At 43.0% G+C, this 18,073-nt stretch overlaps 1 protein-coding gene across 16 annotated transcripts in view; it reads left to right on the forward strand.

The window, feature by feature from the left end:
• Positions 1-18,073, forward strand: part of SCEL (sciellin) — a 125,825-nt gene that overhangs the window by 14,466 nt on the left and 93,286 nt on the right. For all 16 annotated transcript variants that reach the window (XM_055542700.1, XM_055542716.1, XM_055542712.1 and 13 more), the window contains 4 exons: positions 2,553-2,614; positions 3,290-3,407; positions 8,732-8,791; positions 14,892-14,960. In XM_055542700.1, coding sequence (XP_055398675.1) covers positions 2,572-2,614; positions 3,290-3,407; positions 8,732-8,791; positions 14,892-14,960 — 290 coding nt within the window. In that variant the 5' untranslated portion in view covers positions 2,553-2,571. The remainder of the gene's footprint in view (positions 1-2,552; positions 2,615-3,289; positions 3,408-8,731; positions 8,792-14,891; positions 14,961-18,073) is intronic.

Below are 18,073 nucleotides of genomic sequence, written 5' to 3' on the forward strand. Positions count from 1 at the left end.
AGTTGGCTACAAACCCTTCAGGTCTTTACTGACTCAGGAAAAGGTTTATCAGAGCCCATTTAGAAACAGAAAGTTGGTTAGCCAAGAGCCCAGAGAAGTGAGGCCAGACTGAGGTGAAGTGAACAAGTGGTTGAGACTGAAGTTTGCCAGGCCCTTTTTCCTCCCCTTTCTTCCAAATTTGAGGGGCCTCCAAATACATGAGAGACTTCACCTTTAAGGACTTCCCTTACGGTAAAGCATCTGCCTACAATGTGGAAGACCAGGGTTTAATCCCTGGGTCGGGAAGATCCTCTGGAGAATGAAATGGTAACTCCAGTACTCTTGCCTGGAAAACCCCATGGACGAAGGAGCATGGTAGGCTATAGTCCATGGCGTCACAAAGAGGCAGACATGACTGAGCGACATCACTCACTCACTCAAATACATGAGACAGGGTCTGCCCTATACCCCTTGCGTGTCCAGCACCCAGTGGCCCAGGCTGTGCATCTCCTCCCCACTCCCAACCACACCTCCTCTATGTCTTTACTTTACACTTTCCGAGGTGATAGAAGCCTGTGTCATCATCTTGATAGACAAATCTGACCCTCAAAACAACCACAGTTCATCTCATTTCACACATAAGGGAGCTGAACTATAAATATCATCCCCAAAGTGACATAGTAGATAGCACACCTTAGATACCAGTCTTTCCAATTCCCTGGTGGCAAGGTGGTAAAGGATCCATCTGCCAAACAGGAGACACAAGCTGACCCCTGGGCTGGGAAGAACCCCTGGAAAAAGAAATAGCAATCCACTCCAGTGGATTGCTTGGAGAATCCCATGGACAGAGGAGCCTGGCAGGCCACAGTCCACGGGGTCACAAAAGAGTCGGATACAAGTTGAGGACAACTTTCTAATTTCACTGAGACTGTCAGACTCTGCGGAATGAATAGCTGCCAGTCTTATGCTGGTTGTTAGTCTGAGGTTGGGTCCCCTCGAAGCAGTGACTGAGAGGCCCTTGGGTGCCTGTGATTTATGAAGGGTATGTGTCCAAGAGAAGGAGAAAGGGAGGAGCGGGGAGGGTTGGGGAGGCAAGGGAATGAGCTGGGCAATGATGCGCCCCCTGCTGGCCTAACAATGCCACGGTGAGGGCTGAAGCGCCAGTCGCCTGGCTCTGCGTTCCAGGGTAGTCAGGTTGCTGGCTGCGGGTGTAGTGGATGAGGGTGTACAACTGGCAGCCCCACCAGCCAAGGGCAATTTCCCAGAAGAGGTGAAGCTGTGAGCTCATAGTGCCAAGCACTAGGCTGGTAAAGTCACCAGCAGCTTCCACTTCTCACCCACTCTTGGGGCACTGATATTCTAAATGAAGACCCCAGGGAAACAATGCCTTGATCCAGAAAATATATCTTTATCTTTTCAGGTCCTATAGTCCATTATCGTAGGAGATACATTTGAACCAGAGGGTGGGAGATGGGGGCTTTATAACCCTCACATTATAGCTGTAAACTGCTGTCTGATGATGCAACTGTAAGTCTCAACTCATTTATAGTTTGACAAGGTGATTTTTGTGTACCTTGTCCAGATGATCATCACAACCTTATGAGGTAGGTAGTGAGTTTCATTAGACCATTTTATAGGGAGATTAAGTAGTTCAGAACTTTGATGTCATGAAGCTGGACCTAGGACTTGATTCTGACTCAAGATGGAGGGCCCCTCCCACATTCCGTACACCATCTGGTGGGATGGACTCTACAAAAAATATAACACCCCACCTAGGGTGACCAAGTCATCACTATTGGCCCAGGACTTTTCCAGTTTAAAAACTGCTGCTGCTGCTGCTGCTGCTGCTAAGTCGCTTCAGTCATGTCCAACTCTGTGCGACCCCATAGATGGCAGCCCACCAGGCTCCCCCGTCCTTGGGATTCTCCAGGCAAGAACACTGGAGTGGGTTGCCATTTCCTTCTCCAATGCATGAAAGTGAAAAGTGAAAGTGAAGTCGTTCAGTCGTGTCTGACTCTTAGCGACCCCATGGACTGCAGCCTACCAGGCTCCTCCATCCATGGGACTTTCCAGGCAAGAGTACTAGAGTGGGGTGCCATTGCCTCCTCTGGTTTAAAAACTGAGAGTCTCATATTTGTGGAAGTTCAGGGCTGACTTCTCTGTTAAGCAGAAAGGCCACACCTGGGGCTTGCAGTACCTTTAGGGCCCCAGAACAGACACTTGTCATATTATCTTTCTTGTCTCCACCTCCTGGTTCAGTGCCAAGCTCTCAACTAATGCATATTTAGTCATTGAATAAATGAATTACTGATGGGCTGATTCAGTCAATTGCTTGTCCTGTAACATAGGGGACACTAAATACTCCTGACTTCAGTATCTTCATCTGTAAAATAAATAAATTGGAATAGATGAACTCTCATGTTCTCAGGGGACAGTTTATATCATATATCAAATCCAGGTTATGGGACTGTCCATGTCATTAAAAAATGTGTCTCATTGGCAATGAACGAGCCCCTTGTTGATTCTTTGTTGAGTCATTGTCGTGTTTTTCCCCATCCCCATTTTTCTTTTAGGTCCTGACTGGAAGGCAGCATGTCCAATTTCACCTTGAGAAAAACATCTCCCACAGGAAACGGTAATGTAGATGCTGTTTCCCTTACTCAGAAAACTTAAAAATGTGGGGAAAACAATCCATAGTTCCTAATTTTTTCATGTAGCTATGAAATGCTTAGAAGCAGCAGTCTAATTTAATTAACATGGCCAAAGTTAGGCTTAAGATAAAAGTCAGAGTGCTGTAGATTTAACTCATCTAATTGCAGTTCAAAGATTTCTTTTAAAAATCACGTATAGGTGACCTTCTGTATTTCTGACTCCCATGGGATCAAAGAATCACGTTATTTATAATCAGAAGTGTCAAGACTTATTGAGTATTATAAGTACTTCCAAAACAGTCTTGTGTGTCCTTCCAAGGCATATTTCTTTCTGAGCAAAGTGGCCCACCCACTAAACCCAGTATTGATTTAGCTGAGGCCTGTGGTTCTGCATTCCCAGGTGCAGGGCAGGGCTTCATAACGTGCACAGGTAGTTTCAGTTGGCACCCGAGCAGTCTTATATGTTATGTTATCTTTGATGATAGGTGTGGGATTTGTTCTTTCTTGCCAGTGTATCCTACTTTGAAACAGTACTGGAGGTTCCAGCCTAGAAGATGGAGGCTGGACATCAGATGCGCCTCTCAAGATTTCCAAGTTAGCAAACACACACTCAATTCCATGGCACTGTATCTCTTGAGGTTTCATTTTTCTATTGTTAGATATGAGGACTACCACGCAGGGGACCACACTGAGGCAACAGGGTTTCCAAGAGGTCAACAAAAGAAGGACTTTCTTACAGGATAACAGCTGGATAAAGAAACGTCCTGAAGAAGAAAGGTAAGTGGGAGTGGAGAGGAAGGAGCAGGGAGAAGAAAGAGCTATTCTCCATTTGGGAAACTAATGGCCAACTGGAAAGTGGATGTTTTCCTAAAGCACTTTGTTGCTTGGCCTCATTTTTGGTAAGATTTAGTAAGCATACTTTGGTTATATCAGATTTTTAATATCTGATTTTTAATAATCTCTCTACCATCTTAAATATCCGTATACCTAAAAGAACATGAGTTGTGAGTGAGAGAAAGCAGGATTTCATTGTTATGAGTAGCATAGACATTGATAACCTGAAAAAAAAAAAAAGACATTCCAGTTTCCAAAAAGGTAATATTTAGTCCATGGTGGGGGATATTCCTGGTATATATTGATCATGTCAGTTGAAACAAACAGAAGTATGATTCCAAATTCACAAATTTAATAATAATTTATCTGAAATTTCCTTATGAGCAAGTAAAAGAGATAAATTCTTGGCTCATTTTAGTTCCCACTGGCTGTATACCTCTAGATCCAGGAAGCTGCTAAATGCACTGTCAGTTCGTGAGTGAAGACATTTACCAAGAAAGTATTGTCTGTTTTAACCATTACGTCTATTAGCTATATGTTTAAAGGTTTGGAGACTATGTCCCTAAACATATTGCCTCATTGCCAGCACAGATTTATAATAGATATTTGTCCAACCCAGATATATTTATTAAAAATTGTGTGTATGTGTGTGTGTGTGTGTGTAAGAGGGGGTCTATGGGGTTGCACAGAGTCAGACACGACTGAAGCGACTTAGCAGCAGCAGCAGCAGCAGCATACACACACATATATGTGTGTGTCCTTAGTCACTCAGTTGTATCCGATTCTTCGACTCCATGGACTGTAACCTGCCAGGCTCCTCTGTCCATGGGGACTTGCCCAGCAAGAATACTGGAGAGGGTTGCTATGTCCTCCTGCAAGGGATCTTCCCAACCCAGGGATCAAACCCAGGTCTCTCACATTGCAGGCAGATTCTTTACTGTCTGTGTCACCAGGGAAGCCCAAGAATACTGGAGTGGGTAGCCTAGCTCTTCTCCAGGGGAACTTCCTGACCCAGGATTGAACCGGGGTCTCCTGCATTGCAGACAGATTCTTTACCAGCTGAGCTACCAGGGAAGCCCATGTATATACATATGTGTATATAGATAGATAGATAGATACACACATATGCATATGCATATGTTCTTTGATTCGCTCTTACGTGTCAAGTTAGATGCAAGATACTTTACATATAAAGCATCACTAAATCTCACAACTATCATCAATTCAGTTCAGTTCAGTCGCTCAGTCATGTCCAACTCTTTGCGACCCCATGAATTGCAGCACGCCAGGCCTCCCTGTCCATCACCAACTCCCGGAGTTCATTCAAACTCATGTCTATTGAGTCGGTGATGCCATCCAGCCATCTCATCCTCTGTTGTCCCCTTCTCCTGCCCACAATCCCTCCCAGCATCAGGGTCTTTTCCAATGAGTCAACTCTTCGCATGAGGTGCCCAAAGTACTGGAGTTTCAGCTTCAGCATCATTCCTTCCAAAGAAATCCCAGGGCTGATCTCCTTCAGAATGGACTGGTTGGATCTCCTTGCAGTCCAAGGGACTCTCAAGAGTCTTCTCCAACACCACAGTTCAAAAGCATCAATTCTTCAGCGCTCAGCTTTCTTCACAGTCCAACTCTCACATCCATACATGACCACAGGAAAAACCATAGCCTTGACTAGATGGACCTTTGTTGGCAAAGTAATATCTCTGCTTTTTAATATGCTATCTAGGTTAGTCACAACTTTCCTTTCAAGGAGTAAGCGTCTTTTAATTTCATGGCTGCAATCACCATTTGCAGTGATTTTGGAGCCCAAAAAATAAAGTCTGAAACTTTCCACTGTTTCCCCATCTATTTCCCATGAAGTGATGGGACCAGATGCCATGATCTTAGTTTTCTGAATGTTGAGCTTTAAGCCAACTTTTTCACTCTCCTCTTTCACTTTCATCAAGAGGCTTTTTATTTCCTCTTCACTTTCTGTCATAAGGGTGGTGTCATCTGCATATCTGAGGTTATTGATATTTCTCCCGGCAATCTTGATTCCAGCTTGTGCTTCTTCCAACCCAGCGTTTCTCATGATGTACTCTGCATATAAGTTAAATAAGCAGGGTGACAATATACAGTCTTGTTGTACTCCTTTTCCTATCTGGAACCAGTCTGTTGTTCCGTGTCCAGTTCTAACTGTTGCTTCCTGACCTGCATACAGGTTTCTCAAGAGGCAAGTCAGGTGGTCTGGGATTCCCATCTCTTTCAGAATTTTCCACAGTTTCTTGTGATCCATACAGTCAAAAGCTTTGGCATAGTCAATAAAGCAGAAATAGATGTTTTTCTGGAACTCTCTTGCTTTTTCCATAATCCAGCAGATGTTGGCAATTTGATCTCTGGTTCCTCTGCTTTTTCTAAAACCAGCTTGAACATCTGGAAGTTCGTAGTTCACATACTGCTGAAGCCTGGCTTGGAGAATTTTGAGCATTACTTTACTAGAGTGTGAGATGAGTGCAATTGTGCGGTGGTTTGAGCATTCTTTGGCCTTGCCTTTCTTTGGGATTGGAATGAAGACTGACCTTTTCCAGTCCTGTGGCCACTGCTGAGTTTTCCAAATTTGCTGGCATATTGAGTGCAGCACTTTCACAGCATCATCTTTCAGGATTTGAAATAACTCACCTGAAATTCCATCACCTCCACTAGCTTTGTTCGTAGTGATGCTTTCTAAGGCCCACTTGACTTCACATTCCAGGATGTCTGGCTCTAGGTGAGTGATCACACCATCATGATTATCTGGGTCATGAAGCTTTTTTTTATACAGTTCTTCTCTGTATTCTTGTTACCTCTTCTTAATATCTTCTGCTTCTGTTAGGCCCATACCATCTCTGTCCTTTATAGAGCCCATCTTTGCATGAAATGTGCCCTTGGTATCTCTAATTTTCTTGAAGAGATCATACAAGGTAGGTATTACATTCTCATTTTATAGAAGAGGAATCTGAGGCTCAGAGAAGTTAGGTAACTTGTCCAAGAGCACACAGCTATTAAGTGGAAGAGCTGAGAGTAACATGACCCATTGTCTTTCTGTTACACCAGCTGTTCTCAGTGAGGGACAATTTTGCTCCCAGGGGATGTTTGACAAGGTCAGGAAACATTTACAGATGTCAAAACTAGGGGGGGGGGTACTCCTGACATCTAGTCAGTAGAGACTAGGAATGCCACCAAACAACCTATTAATACGATGCACAGGACACTCCTCACAACAAAAAATGATCAAACCCATAATGTCAAGAACACTGAAGATGGGAAGCCCTGCATTGAAGGATACTTACTCCATGCTTTCTACTAAACTACCCATGCATGGTTGTTTGAGGAACATACTTGTAAATGGTGAACAAAAATGTTCTTGAATTCTGTTATTAAATTCTATTATTTGAGGAACTATAGGGGTATTTGGAGATACACTAAGTTTTGGAGGTAACACTCTTAGATAACTATCAGTTTCACATACTAAGTTTTGGAGTTAACACTCTTGGCCTACAGTCATTTCCTTCTATAAAGCAACATTTACAGCTTCTCTTGAAACCTATTATGACATTTCTATTTTTCCAAAGTGACAGAGGGAGATCAAAGGTAAATTTGGTGCTGCAAGTATTTGCACAGATGTGGGGAGATAGAGATGTCTAAGACAATTTACAGTCGGTAGAAGTGATGGTTTTATGCCAGGCACACTTCCTTAAAAAGGCCTAGGGAAGCTTGGACAGGGTGATAGCTTCTCAGTGAAGGGGAAATTGGCTCTGATGCTTCCCGCACACTCGCTGGCCCAGTGCTGGGCTCCTTGTTAGGATTTTTCTTCAGGCAAAAAGCACATCTGTCGTCTGCTGCTCTCCCCCAAGTGTAGGGAGGGGATAACTGGGAATCTGGAGGGTTCTCTTGGGATCTCTGAGGGTGTATATTTGCTGGAATTGTTTCAGTTTCACTGTTCATCTTTCTTTTTATTATCTACTGCAGTTCTTTTATAGCTTTATTGTCGGTGGTTCCAGAGTGTTGAGTAACATTAGTGGAGCAGAACCAGGAGAAATGTGATATTTCAGGTTTGGTTGGGTTCACACTGAAAGGTTCAGATATTTACTCTCTGCCTTGGCTCAAGGCCAAAGTCTTTACTACATGTTTTGACATTTCCTAACATTGCCTGTGGGCTTCCCAGGTGGTAAAGAACCTGCCTGCCAATGCTGGAGACATAAGAGATGCAGGTTCAGTCCCTGGGTTTGGAAGATCCCCTGGATGAGGGCATGGCAACCCATTCCAGTATTCTTGCCTGAAGAATCCCATGAACAGAGGAACCTGGCAGGCTACAGTCCCCTGGAAGATGGCATGGCAACCCACTCCAGTATTCTTGCCTGGAGAATCCCATGGAGAGAAATCTGACAGTCCGTAGGGTTGCAAAGAGTCAGACATGACTGAAGCAACCTAGCACATACACATACAACATTACCTATATCTTCAGGTCCACTGTACAAAGTAAGAAGATATAACTTCATTTTATGTATGAAGTCCTATTGCATGATTGACCGATAGGAAAAGCAAAAGTTTGGAATATAGAGACCTGGGACCTAAACCTACCCTTGTCACTTGCTAATCTCTTAGCTTTAGAAAAGCCACAGACTCCTTGATTTTCTCATCCGTGAATTGGATATGAGTGTCTCCCTTGCCTAATTTATAGGGTATTTTAAGGACCAAACAGCACACTATATAATCTCATGGGTCAAAAATAGGCTAAATCTGTGAACAATCAACCTTCTTAACCACAAATACTGGTATGTATTTTCCTACACTTTGTCAAGGAAAACTATCAAGGTCATCGAGGGGAAAAATTTCAGACATAACAGGCTTAATTAAATTTAAAACATGTTTGAAAAAAAGTTTGCCTTCCTGCAGGAAAGCATGCTTCTAATATATACTAAGTAGTTGGCCGAGCATTCCCACACTCTGATGAAAGAAACCAAAACCAAAAAACCAAAAAGCAAACACTCATTCTGTTGTGGAATCACCTGGAGATCTCATGGGATAAATCCGAATAATGGTCATTTGTACTCCCAAACTTGTTTCTTTTCACCGTACTCTTTCAAGTGGTGTCTGGTTAAAATAAATGTGTAGTTGTATTCTTTCGCCTGAAGTAAAATGAATAAACTTTGCCAAGCATTGCGAGCTCTTTCCTGTCTGCCTTATTTAATGCTTACTAAAGGCTGTGATAACTTTTCACGTGACTTAGTTTTGTTCTTTCTCTGCAGAGATGAAAATTACGGTAGGGCGGTGCTCCACAGACATAATTCCCACGATGCCTTGGACAGGTAGGTGTTTCAGACAAGTTACATCATTAGCAGAAACACAGAGACAGTTGTTTTTGAGAGTGGACTTGTTCAAGTGGACTTGAATATTGGTGCCTAGCCACAGGCTTTCCCTGATGTTCTGGGCACGTGAAGGAGAGTCTGATAACATTAGGGATTTTTACAAAGCAAACTATGCTTCTCCAGCTTTCTGCTCCCAAAATGCAGCTTGAAGGCACAGAATCATCAATCCACTGCTCACCCTACCAAGGTGGCCTTCCTGACGGGAAAGAGCAAGGGCTCCCACAGAAACATGATGAGGTAAGATATTTCCAAGCCTTAGAGAAAGGAACCCTAAAAGAGAAATAACAGCTGAGTTCACTTGCTTTATGGGACAGTACGTTTCTTTTCTGTGGACGGTGACTGCAGCCATGAAATTAAAAGATTCTTGCTATTTGAAAGGAAAGCTATGACAAACCTACACAGCGTATTAAAAAGTAGGGACATCACTTTGCCAACTAGGTCCATAGAGTCAAAGCTGTGATTTTCCTAGTAGTCATGTATGGATGTGAGAGTTGGACCACAAAGAAGGCTGAGCGCCGAAGAATCGATGCTTTTGAATGTGGTGCTGGAGAAGACCCTTGAGAGTCCCTTGACAGCAAGGAGACCAAACCAGTCAATCCTAAAGGAAATCAACCCTGAATATTCATTGGAAGGACTGATGCTGAAGCTGAAACTCCAATACTTTGGCCACCTGATATGAAGAACTGACTTAAGGGAAAAATACCTGATGCTGGGAAAGATTGAGGGCAGGAAGAGAAGGAGGCAATAGAGGATGAGTTGGTTGGATGGCATCACCGACTCAATGGACATAAGTCTGAGCAAACTCCAGGAGATAGTGAAGGACAGAGAAGCCCAGTGTGTTGCAGTCTATAGGGTCTCAAAGAGTTGGACATGATTTAGTGACTGAAAACAACATTTCTTTTCAGAAACTCCTAGGCATGTGGAAAATCGCTAAATGATACTCAGTGGCCAGACAAATACAAATTAGTAGGAAAATTTAAGCAAAACTCATAGTCACAATGATATAAATAATCTAAGATTGATAAAATGAAAAGACAATATTCTTACTAAAGCACATTGACACTAACACACATACAAAGAACCACACCCAGCAGAAGAACCTAGTTATTTCTCAGACAAAAGTGTTATCTGGTTCAATAGGCAGATTCATGGGGTCACAAAGAGTCGGACACGACTGAGCGACTGAACTGAACTGACCACCAAGACATACTTAGTAAAGGACTATGATTGTTTTTCATGGTGGGGCTTTAAAAAGATAAGTAGACATTGTAAAGTAACTGTTGTTATTTAGTTGCTAAGTTGTATACAACTCTTTTGTGACCCCCATGGACTGTAGTCCACCAGGCTCTTCTGTCCATGGAATTCTCTGGAGTGAGTTGCTATTTCATTCTCCAGGGGATCTTCCTGACCCAGGGATCAAACCCATGTCACCTACATTGGCAAGTGGATTCTTTACTACTGAACCACCTGGGAAGCCCCAAAGTAACTATACTCAGTAAAAATTAATTAAAAAAACGTTAAGCGGACCCTTTGAATATGTCTATTTTGGAATTTTTATCTGTCAATTTTTCTAAACCATTTAAAAAATGTTCAGAATTTTGATGTGTTGGAGGAGGAAATGACAACCCACTCCAGTGTTCTTGCCTGGAGAATCCCAGGGACAGCGGGGCCTGGTGGGCTGCCATCTGTGGGGTCACACAGAGCCGGACACGACTGAAGTGACTTAGCAGCATCAAGGAACTAAAAAGCCTCTTGATGAAAGTGAAAGAGGAGAGTGAAAAAGTTGGCTTAAAGCTCAACATTCAGAAAACGAAGATCATGGCATCTGGTCCCATCACTTCATGGGAAATAGATGGGGAAACAGTGGAAACAGTGTCAGACTTTATTTTTCTGGGCTCCAAAATCGCTGCAGATGGTGATTGCAGCCATGAAATTAAAAGACACTTACTCCTTGGAAGGAAAGTTATGACCAACCTGGAGAGCATATTCACAAGCAGAGACATTACTTTGCCAATAAAGGTCTGTCTAGTCAAGGCTATGGTTTTTCCAGTAGTCATGTATGGATGTGAGAGTTGGCCTATGAAGAAAGCTGAGTGCCAAAACATTGATGCTTTTGAACTGTGGTGTTGGAGAAGACTCTTGAGAGTCCCTTGGACTGCAAGGAGATCCAACCAGTCCATCCTAAAGGAGATCAGTCCTGGGTGTTCATTGGAAGGACTGATGCTGAAGCTGAAACTCCAATACTTTGGCCACCTCATGCAAAGAGTTGACTCATTGGAAAAGACCCTGATGCTGGGAGGGATTGTTGGCCGGAGGAGAAGGGGACAACAGAGGATGAGATGGTTAGATGGCATCACTGACTCAATGGACATGAGTTTGAGTGAACTCCGGGAGTTGGTGATGGAGAAGGAGGCCTGGCGTGCTGTGATTCATGGGGTTGCAAAGAGTCGGACACGACTGAGCGACTGAACTGAACTGAAGGGTCCCGAGTTTACCCCCCTCTACATGAAGTATCCCACTGGTTTTTGGGTTCCCAGCCTTAGTTCTTCTGTTTGACTGTTCTATGATTTAGTTGACTGTCCTGTGACCTGTCCTGGTCTTCATGATTTTGAAGCTTATGCTCTTGTTCTCTGTTGGCCCTCTCTTACCAAACAAAGGGAACCTGATAACTTGAATCCAGGCACTAGTGGAAAACGCACCCTCCATTGTATTTTCCTTTCTCTGGAACTATTAAAGAACATACTTGTTTTGAAGCATGACCAGGAAAACTAAGATTTGTGTTCTTAATATGTTTCAAGATTTGTGTGTGTGCTTAGTTGCTCAGTCATGTCCGACTCTTTGTGACCATGGACTGTAGCCCACCAGGTTTCTTTGTCTGTGGGGACTCTCCAGGCAAGAATACTGGAGTGGGTTGCCATGCCCTCCTCCAGGGGATCTTCCCAACCCAAGGATCAAACCCAGGTCTCCCACATTACGGGTGGATTCTTTACTATCTGAGCTACCAGGGAAGCCCATGTTTCAAGATAATGTAATTGTAATGCCTTCTATGGTAGTTTTATATATTTAAAATTATATTAGTTACCTGAACCCTTTATGTTGCTGGACAGCATTCTGGCTAAAGCAGCACATTGATCTGCTTTAGTTTTTTATTTTATTTATTTAGAAGTTTTATCTTCATAAATAAAAATCTATAAGCCCAAGACATTTCCCCCTGGACTCCTTGGCAAGTATCTCAAATGACATCTTTATAAAAGGTAGTGTAGGTTATTTTTCTCCTTGCATGTGCACAAACAGATGTCTGTGTGACACTTTTGCATCCTTCTGCAGAGGTTGTGTCCACTTTGGTGTTCACCCAACAGCACTTTGGAGCACCTACTGTGTGCTGACACTGTGCCAGGTGCTGGGAATACAAAGATGCATCAGACACCAGCTGTGATCTTAAGGTGCTCTCATATTTCATGGAAAAAGATGGATCCATAGACACAAATACTCAGATTTACCATGCAAAGTGCTTGTAGAAGTGTGGGCCATGCTATGGGAAGAAGCAGAGGGTAACTCTGACTGAAAGAGTGGAAGCCCGCCCTGAGGAAGTGCTCATTGGTGTTGCTGCTTGAAGGATGGAGGCTGTTTCCAAGTAGGAAAGGGTAGCTGGTGGGCGAGGGGCCGGGAAAGAGGCACTTCCAGCAGAAGTGATACCATGCCCAAGAGTTCCACATGAGCAGAGACTGAAAATAAAGGAAAATAAATAATTGTCTCATCATGCTAGAAGACAAGCTTCATAGGATGCACAAACAACAGGACATTTTACTATGTCCTTTCTCTGCAAGATCATTAACACGTGTCAAAGGAGGCAGAGGGCACAACAAATAGTACCAGTGGAGATGCTCTTCAGAGCCAGACAATATTCTGCCGTCAAGTGAAAGTCACTCAGTCATGTCCAACTCTTTGTGACCCCATGGACTGTACAGTCCATGGAATTCTCCAGACCAGAATACTGGAGTGGGTAGCCTTTCCATTCTCCAGGGGTTCTTCCAAATCCAGGGATCGAACCCAGGTCTCCCACATTGCAGGTGGATTCTTTACAAGCTGAGCCACCAGAGAAATCCAAGAATACTGGAGTGGGTAGCCTATCCTTTCTCCAGCGGATCTTCCTGACCCAGGAATTGAACCAGGGTCTCCTGCATTGCAGGCGGATTCTTTACCGACTGAGCTGTCAGGGAAGCCCTGGTTAAAGGTAGAGGAGGGAGAGATTGAATGTAAACGAACACAGTATGGTATGTCCTGTGGTTATAAGTACCTGGAAGAATGAAGCAGCTAATGAGACAAAGCAGTGGCATTTGTGAGGGGCTATTTCCTGGAGGGGGGTCAGTTCCATCTGCACCCATGCATTACACCTGCTAATGAGTCTCACCATGACCTCACTCTGAGTTTCCTTAAAAACACAAGAGATTGCATTAGCCGTTTTTAATAAACATTATTCTTTCCTTAACAAACACTATTCCCTCTATCTCTGTTCATTCATATCTGTTTATCCTCCAAGTCCCAGCTCAACCTGTATCTTATCCAGGAAGCCTTCTCTGATCCCCATCTCTCCAAACAAGCTTTCTCAGCTTCCAACTCCCTTGTACTTGACCTGAACCTCTTTTCTGATACTGACTGCTTTCTATGCTTGGACGTACATGTCTTGTCCTGCTAGCTCTGTGTGTGCAGGGTCTGTCTATAGTTAATTCATAACTCATTCCTCAGCTGATGATACACTGTCATCAGTACAGTATATGGTTTACCTGCAAATATTTGCTTAATAAAGATACACTACATCAAGTTAAAAATTGCATCTTAAATAGTATACTGTTTTGGTACATTTTCTGATTCAGTACCTTTGATCTGTCAGCTTCAAATGATGCTTTGAAGTGCAAATACAGTCAATCATGGTAGAATTCTCCAAAGAGCTTACTTTCCCTGTATTACTGGGTTAAGACATTGAACAGGCTTTTCTTGCTGATTGATCAGTCTGATCAAGCTATCTCCAGTGCTTTGATGATCATGGTTCCTTCTCTAATTTTCTTGTCTTCTCTCTGCTCCCTCTTTTTCAAATTATCTGTCTGTCTCAGCTGTCTGCCACTGTCTCTCCTCCCCCTACTTCTCCAAGGCTCCCCTCTCTTCTCTTCTTCTCATCCACCCTTTCTCTTTTCTACCACTTTCCTCTGTTCATTTTCTTCCTATGTTTCCTGTTTCTCTCTTTTCTTCTCTTGCTCCCTCTTTCTTCCAGCAAGGCCTCTTCTTTCAACCCTGTCCACGGTGCTGAACTTGTAATAGACTGATTTGTAAGTAGCCATCCCACAGCTGCCAGACCAGAGTTTTGGAGAAGGCAATGGCACCCCACTCCAGTACTCCTGCCTGGAAAATCCCATGGACAGAGGAGCCTGGTAGGCTGCAGTCCATGGGGTCGCTAAGAGTCAGACATGACTGCATGACTTCACTTTCACTTTTCACTTTCATGCATTGGAGAAGGAAATGGCAACCCACTCCAGTGTTCTTGCCTGGAGAATCACAGGGACAGGTGGGCTGCCGTCTCTGGGGTCGCACAGAGTTGGACACATCTGAAGCGACTTAGCAGTAGCAGCAGCAGCATTGTGCTGGCATAAGGCTCTGATGAAACTGTAAACAAACAGAGCTGATGACAAAGGATTGAGTTCCTCTTACATAAAAATCAACAACACTGAAAGGGGTACATATTAGTAATTAACTCTTTTGCATGTTGTGTTGCTTGTTTCACATATCCTTATCTTCGACTTGAATATGTTCCATTGTAATTAGATTAATTGGACCTAAAGAAGAATTATTTTATTAGCATGGGGAATTGGGTTTGCTAATTTATCCTAGTCAGGTCAAAGCCTGGACAATTTTGGTACTCCAAATATGCCTTTTCTGGTAACATATCTCCCACCCCAACAGGCCAAGATTTTACCAAATCTGTGGAAGTAGTATAAACTATTTTTTATAATTTATTTGATCTTCCTATAATTATTTTTTGCTATAGGAAAACAAATGAGAGGGAAGAGCCAAAAGCCACAATCAGTCGGTACAGATCTGACGACACTTTGGACAGGTAAGGTGTTTTGAACCAGCAAGTGGAATGTGTAACATATGTTAAATCCCATTTCTTATAAGGCATGAGGCAGATAAATGTTTACCAAAGTGAGCTTCAAACTATGATATTTTATCCCCAGGAGCAGAAGGGCTATAAAGATGGAATTATCTTCTTCAAAACTCATAAAATCCTGACTTGCTATGCTATTTTCCTAAAATCTTGCTAATAGTACATCAAAAGGAAAAATCCTAAAGGAACTGGTTTGAGTATAGATGGGATGAGCACTGCATGTTATCTGCTTAATTTTAAAAGGAGAATATAGTTTTTTGTGTGTGAGTCACCAGTTCTTGTTCTAACTTCTGTTTTTCCATTCCGGAGGCAGAGAAACAGCAGTTTTTGTTTTAACTGTCTTATGGAGAGACTATACATTTTAATAACACAGTAGTTTTGATTCACTCTAGGATACAGACATTAGCTCTTTAGAAAGTAAAACTGCTCTTTCAGCCATGGAGTCACCGCATGGCTGTACATGAGTCATTGCGTTGTGCCTGTTGCTGGCTCACTCCTAGATGGAAGGAAAGGAAAGGCTCATAAATAGAAAACCGAGGAATATCTATTCAGGTTGAAGTATAAATGCTACAAGTCACATTTAAATTTTATATCTGGTAGAGGTGCTTCCTGGGAGAAGGCAATGGCACCCCACTCCAGTACTCTTGCCTGGAAAATCCCATGGACGGAGGAGCCTGGAAGACTGTAGTCCATGGGGTCGCTAGGAGTCGGACATGACTGAGCGACTTCACTTTCACTTTTCATCTTCATGCATTGGAGAAGGAAATGGCAACCCACTCAGTGTTCTTGCCTGGAGAATCCCAGGGATGGGGGAGCCTGGTGGGCTGCCATCTATGGGGTCGCACATAGACAGACACGACTGATGCAACTTAGCAGCAGCAGCAGAGGTGCTTCCCAGGTGGCTCAGTGTTAAAGAATCTGCCTGCCATTATAGGAGACACAGGAGACTTGGGTGCAGTGCCTGGGTGGGGAAGATCACCTGGAGGAGGTCATGGCAACCTACGCCAGTATTCTTACCTAGAGAATTCCAGGGACATGAGACTGGTGGGCTACAGTCTGTGGGGTTGCATGGAGTCAGACACAACTTAGCAGCTGAGTACAGAAGTGTTTATTGAGCATAGATAAAGAACAAAGTTAATATCTTCATTTGGGGTCTAGACACACTGAATGCCCGAGGCCATCAATAGTCGAAGCCACACCCCTGTAAGCTAAAGATGTGCTGTCTTTGGAAACAAACACGCAACCTGCTGCCCTTGCAGCACAAACACTGAAACTTATGGCATCTAATAGATGCCATATTCAGACCAGGCCAAAGTCAGTTAAAACAGCAAATGCATGCACTTCTGCACTCTTTATAGGCTTTTAAGTCAATCTCCCTAATAGCGAACTAAGGGGGTGACATCTCTCTTGTAATTGACAACCTTGACAAGAATCAGTTTGTGAAAGTATGTACCCAGGATCTCATCTCCACAGCACTGAGAGAGGAGTCACAGTGCTTCTGTCTGTTCATCTTGGCCTTGTGGGCTGTTCTAGTGCTCTGTTAATTGAAGCAGGAAACCCTACTTCTAGGGATGAATTTACAAGTGAGGTAATTATATCTCAAGAAAGGTAAATATGTGGGAGACCTAAGCCTTCACAGGCTGAATGTTTGTGTCTGAATGTTTATATCGGGCACATCAGCAGTGAACTAGACCAGACCTCACAGTCAAGCCAGTTAGTCATTCTCAACCTCAGCAGCAGATTAGAAGCACTTAGAAAGTGAAGATGTCAGTCTCTCAGTCTTGTCTCTTTACTACCCCATGGACTATAGCCCACCAGGCTCCTCTGTCCATGGGGTTCTCTAGGCAAGAATATTGGAGTGGGTAGCCATTCCTTTCTCCAGGGGATCTTCCCAACCCAGGGATTGAACCTGGGTCTCCAGCACTACAGGCAGATTCTTTACCATCTGAGCCACCAGGGAAGCCCAAATCACCTAGAGAGCTTTTGGACTGCACTGATAATTTGGTTCCAACAGCTCTTATTCCCTAAATCCTAATCTAATTAGTCTGAGGGGGACTTGGGCATCTTTTAAAGTTTATGACATGATTCTGATGAGCAGCCAAAATTCCAAACCACCAAACCAGCCCAAACCCTTCATTTTAAAAACTAGAAAATGAAGCCAGAGATGTCTTGCTTTATCTACACAGAGGATTAGCAGTGCATATTTGGAAGATGAGCTCCTTCCCCAGGCACTCCTATCCCCAGCTCACCCCCAACAGTGAACTGCGTTCATCTCTCTAAGTGTGGGCACAGGTGTGAGGGAGAGAACACAGAAGAGGTCAAGAAAGGCAAGCCCAGGTAGCAGGAGTCAGACCCCATCATGCAGGGCACTCCAAGTGTAAGATGCGAAGTAATTTTAGGAGGAAGATGATCAAATATATTAGGAGTGTGCATGTGTGTGCCATTTTAGTACTAATGTGTGTAATAAATAAATATGAGAAAAGTACTGAGTTACCTTTAAAGAGTTCCCTTTTAAAATATACATCTGTTGGTAAAAATATGAAGTGTTCTAAAGAAACATAGGTAATCAATAGTACACCGTAGCATTTCACTATGGCTCAAACCCTGAAGATTGTTTCATATCTAATTTGGAAAAACCAAGGTTAGGGAGACCTCTAGTGTTCTGTTGTGGAAGTGTAACTTTTCCTTTGGTTCTTTCGATCATGTTTCTGATTATTTCCTGTCTCCAAGACTGACCCCTTTTAAAACAATCTATCTCATATCACAAGTTGATAGAAACTTCATTTCTAAGGGAAGTACCAAGTTAATCTCCCTAAGAAATGAGAAATTGATGAACACATTGGAATGATGGTTAAATTGACAAATACATTGGAATGATGGTTCTGTCCATTGTGATTTATATTATTTATATTTATATAAATTATTATTTACATTATACATTATACACAATTATTTATATGTATTTATAGACTGATCCCCCTAGTGTTGTGAAAGAGATAGTGGAGGTGAAAAATAATAACTGAAGAAAGACCTGTTGCTCATGAGTGTTGCAACAAGTAGAC

This window comes from Bubalus kerabau, chromosome 12, assembly GCF_029407905.1.
Source record: "Bubalus kerabau isolate K-KA32 ecotype Philippines breed swamp buffalo chromosome 12, PCC_UOA_SB_1v2, whole genome shotgun sequence".
Taxonomy (NCBI): Eukaryota; Metazoa; Chordata; class Mammalia; order Artiodactyla; family Bovidae; genus Bubalus; species Bubalus kerabau.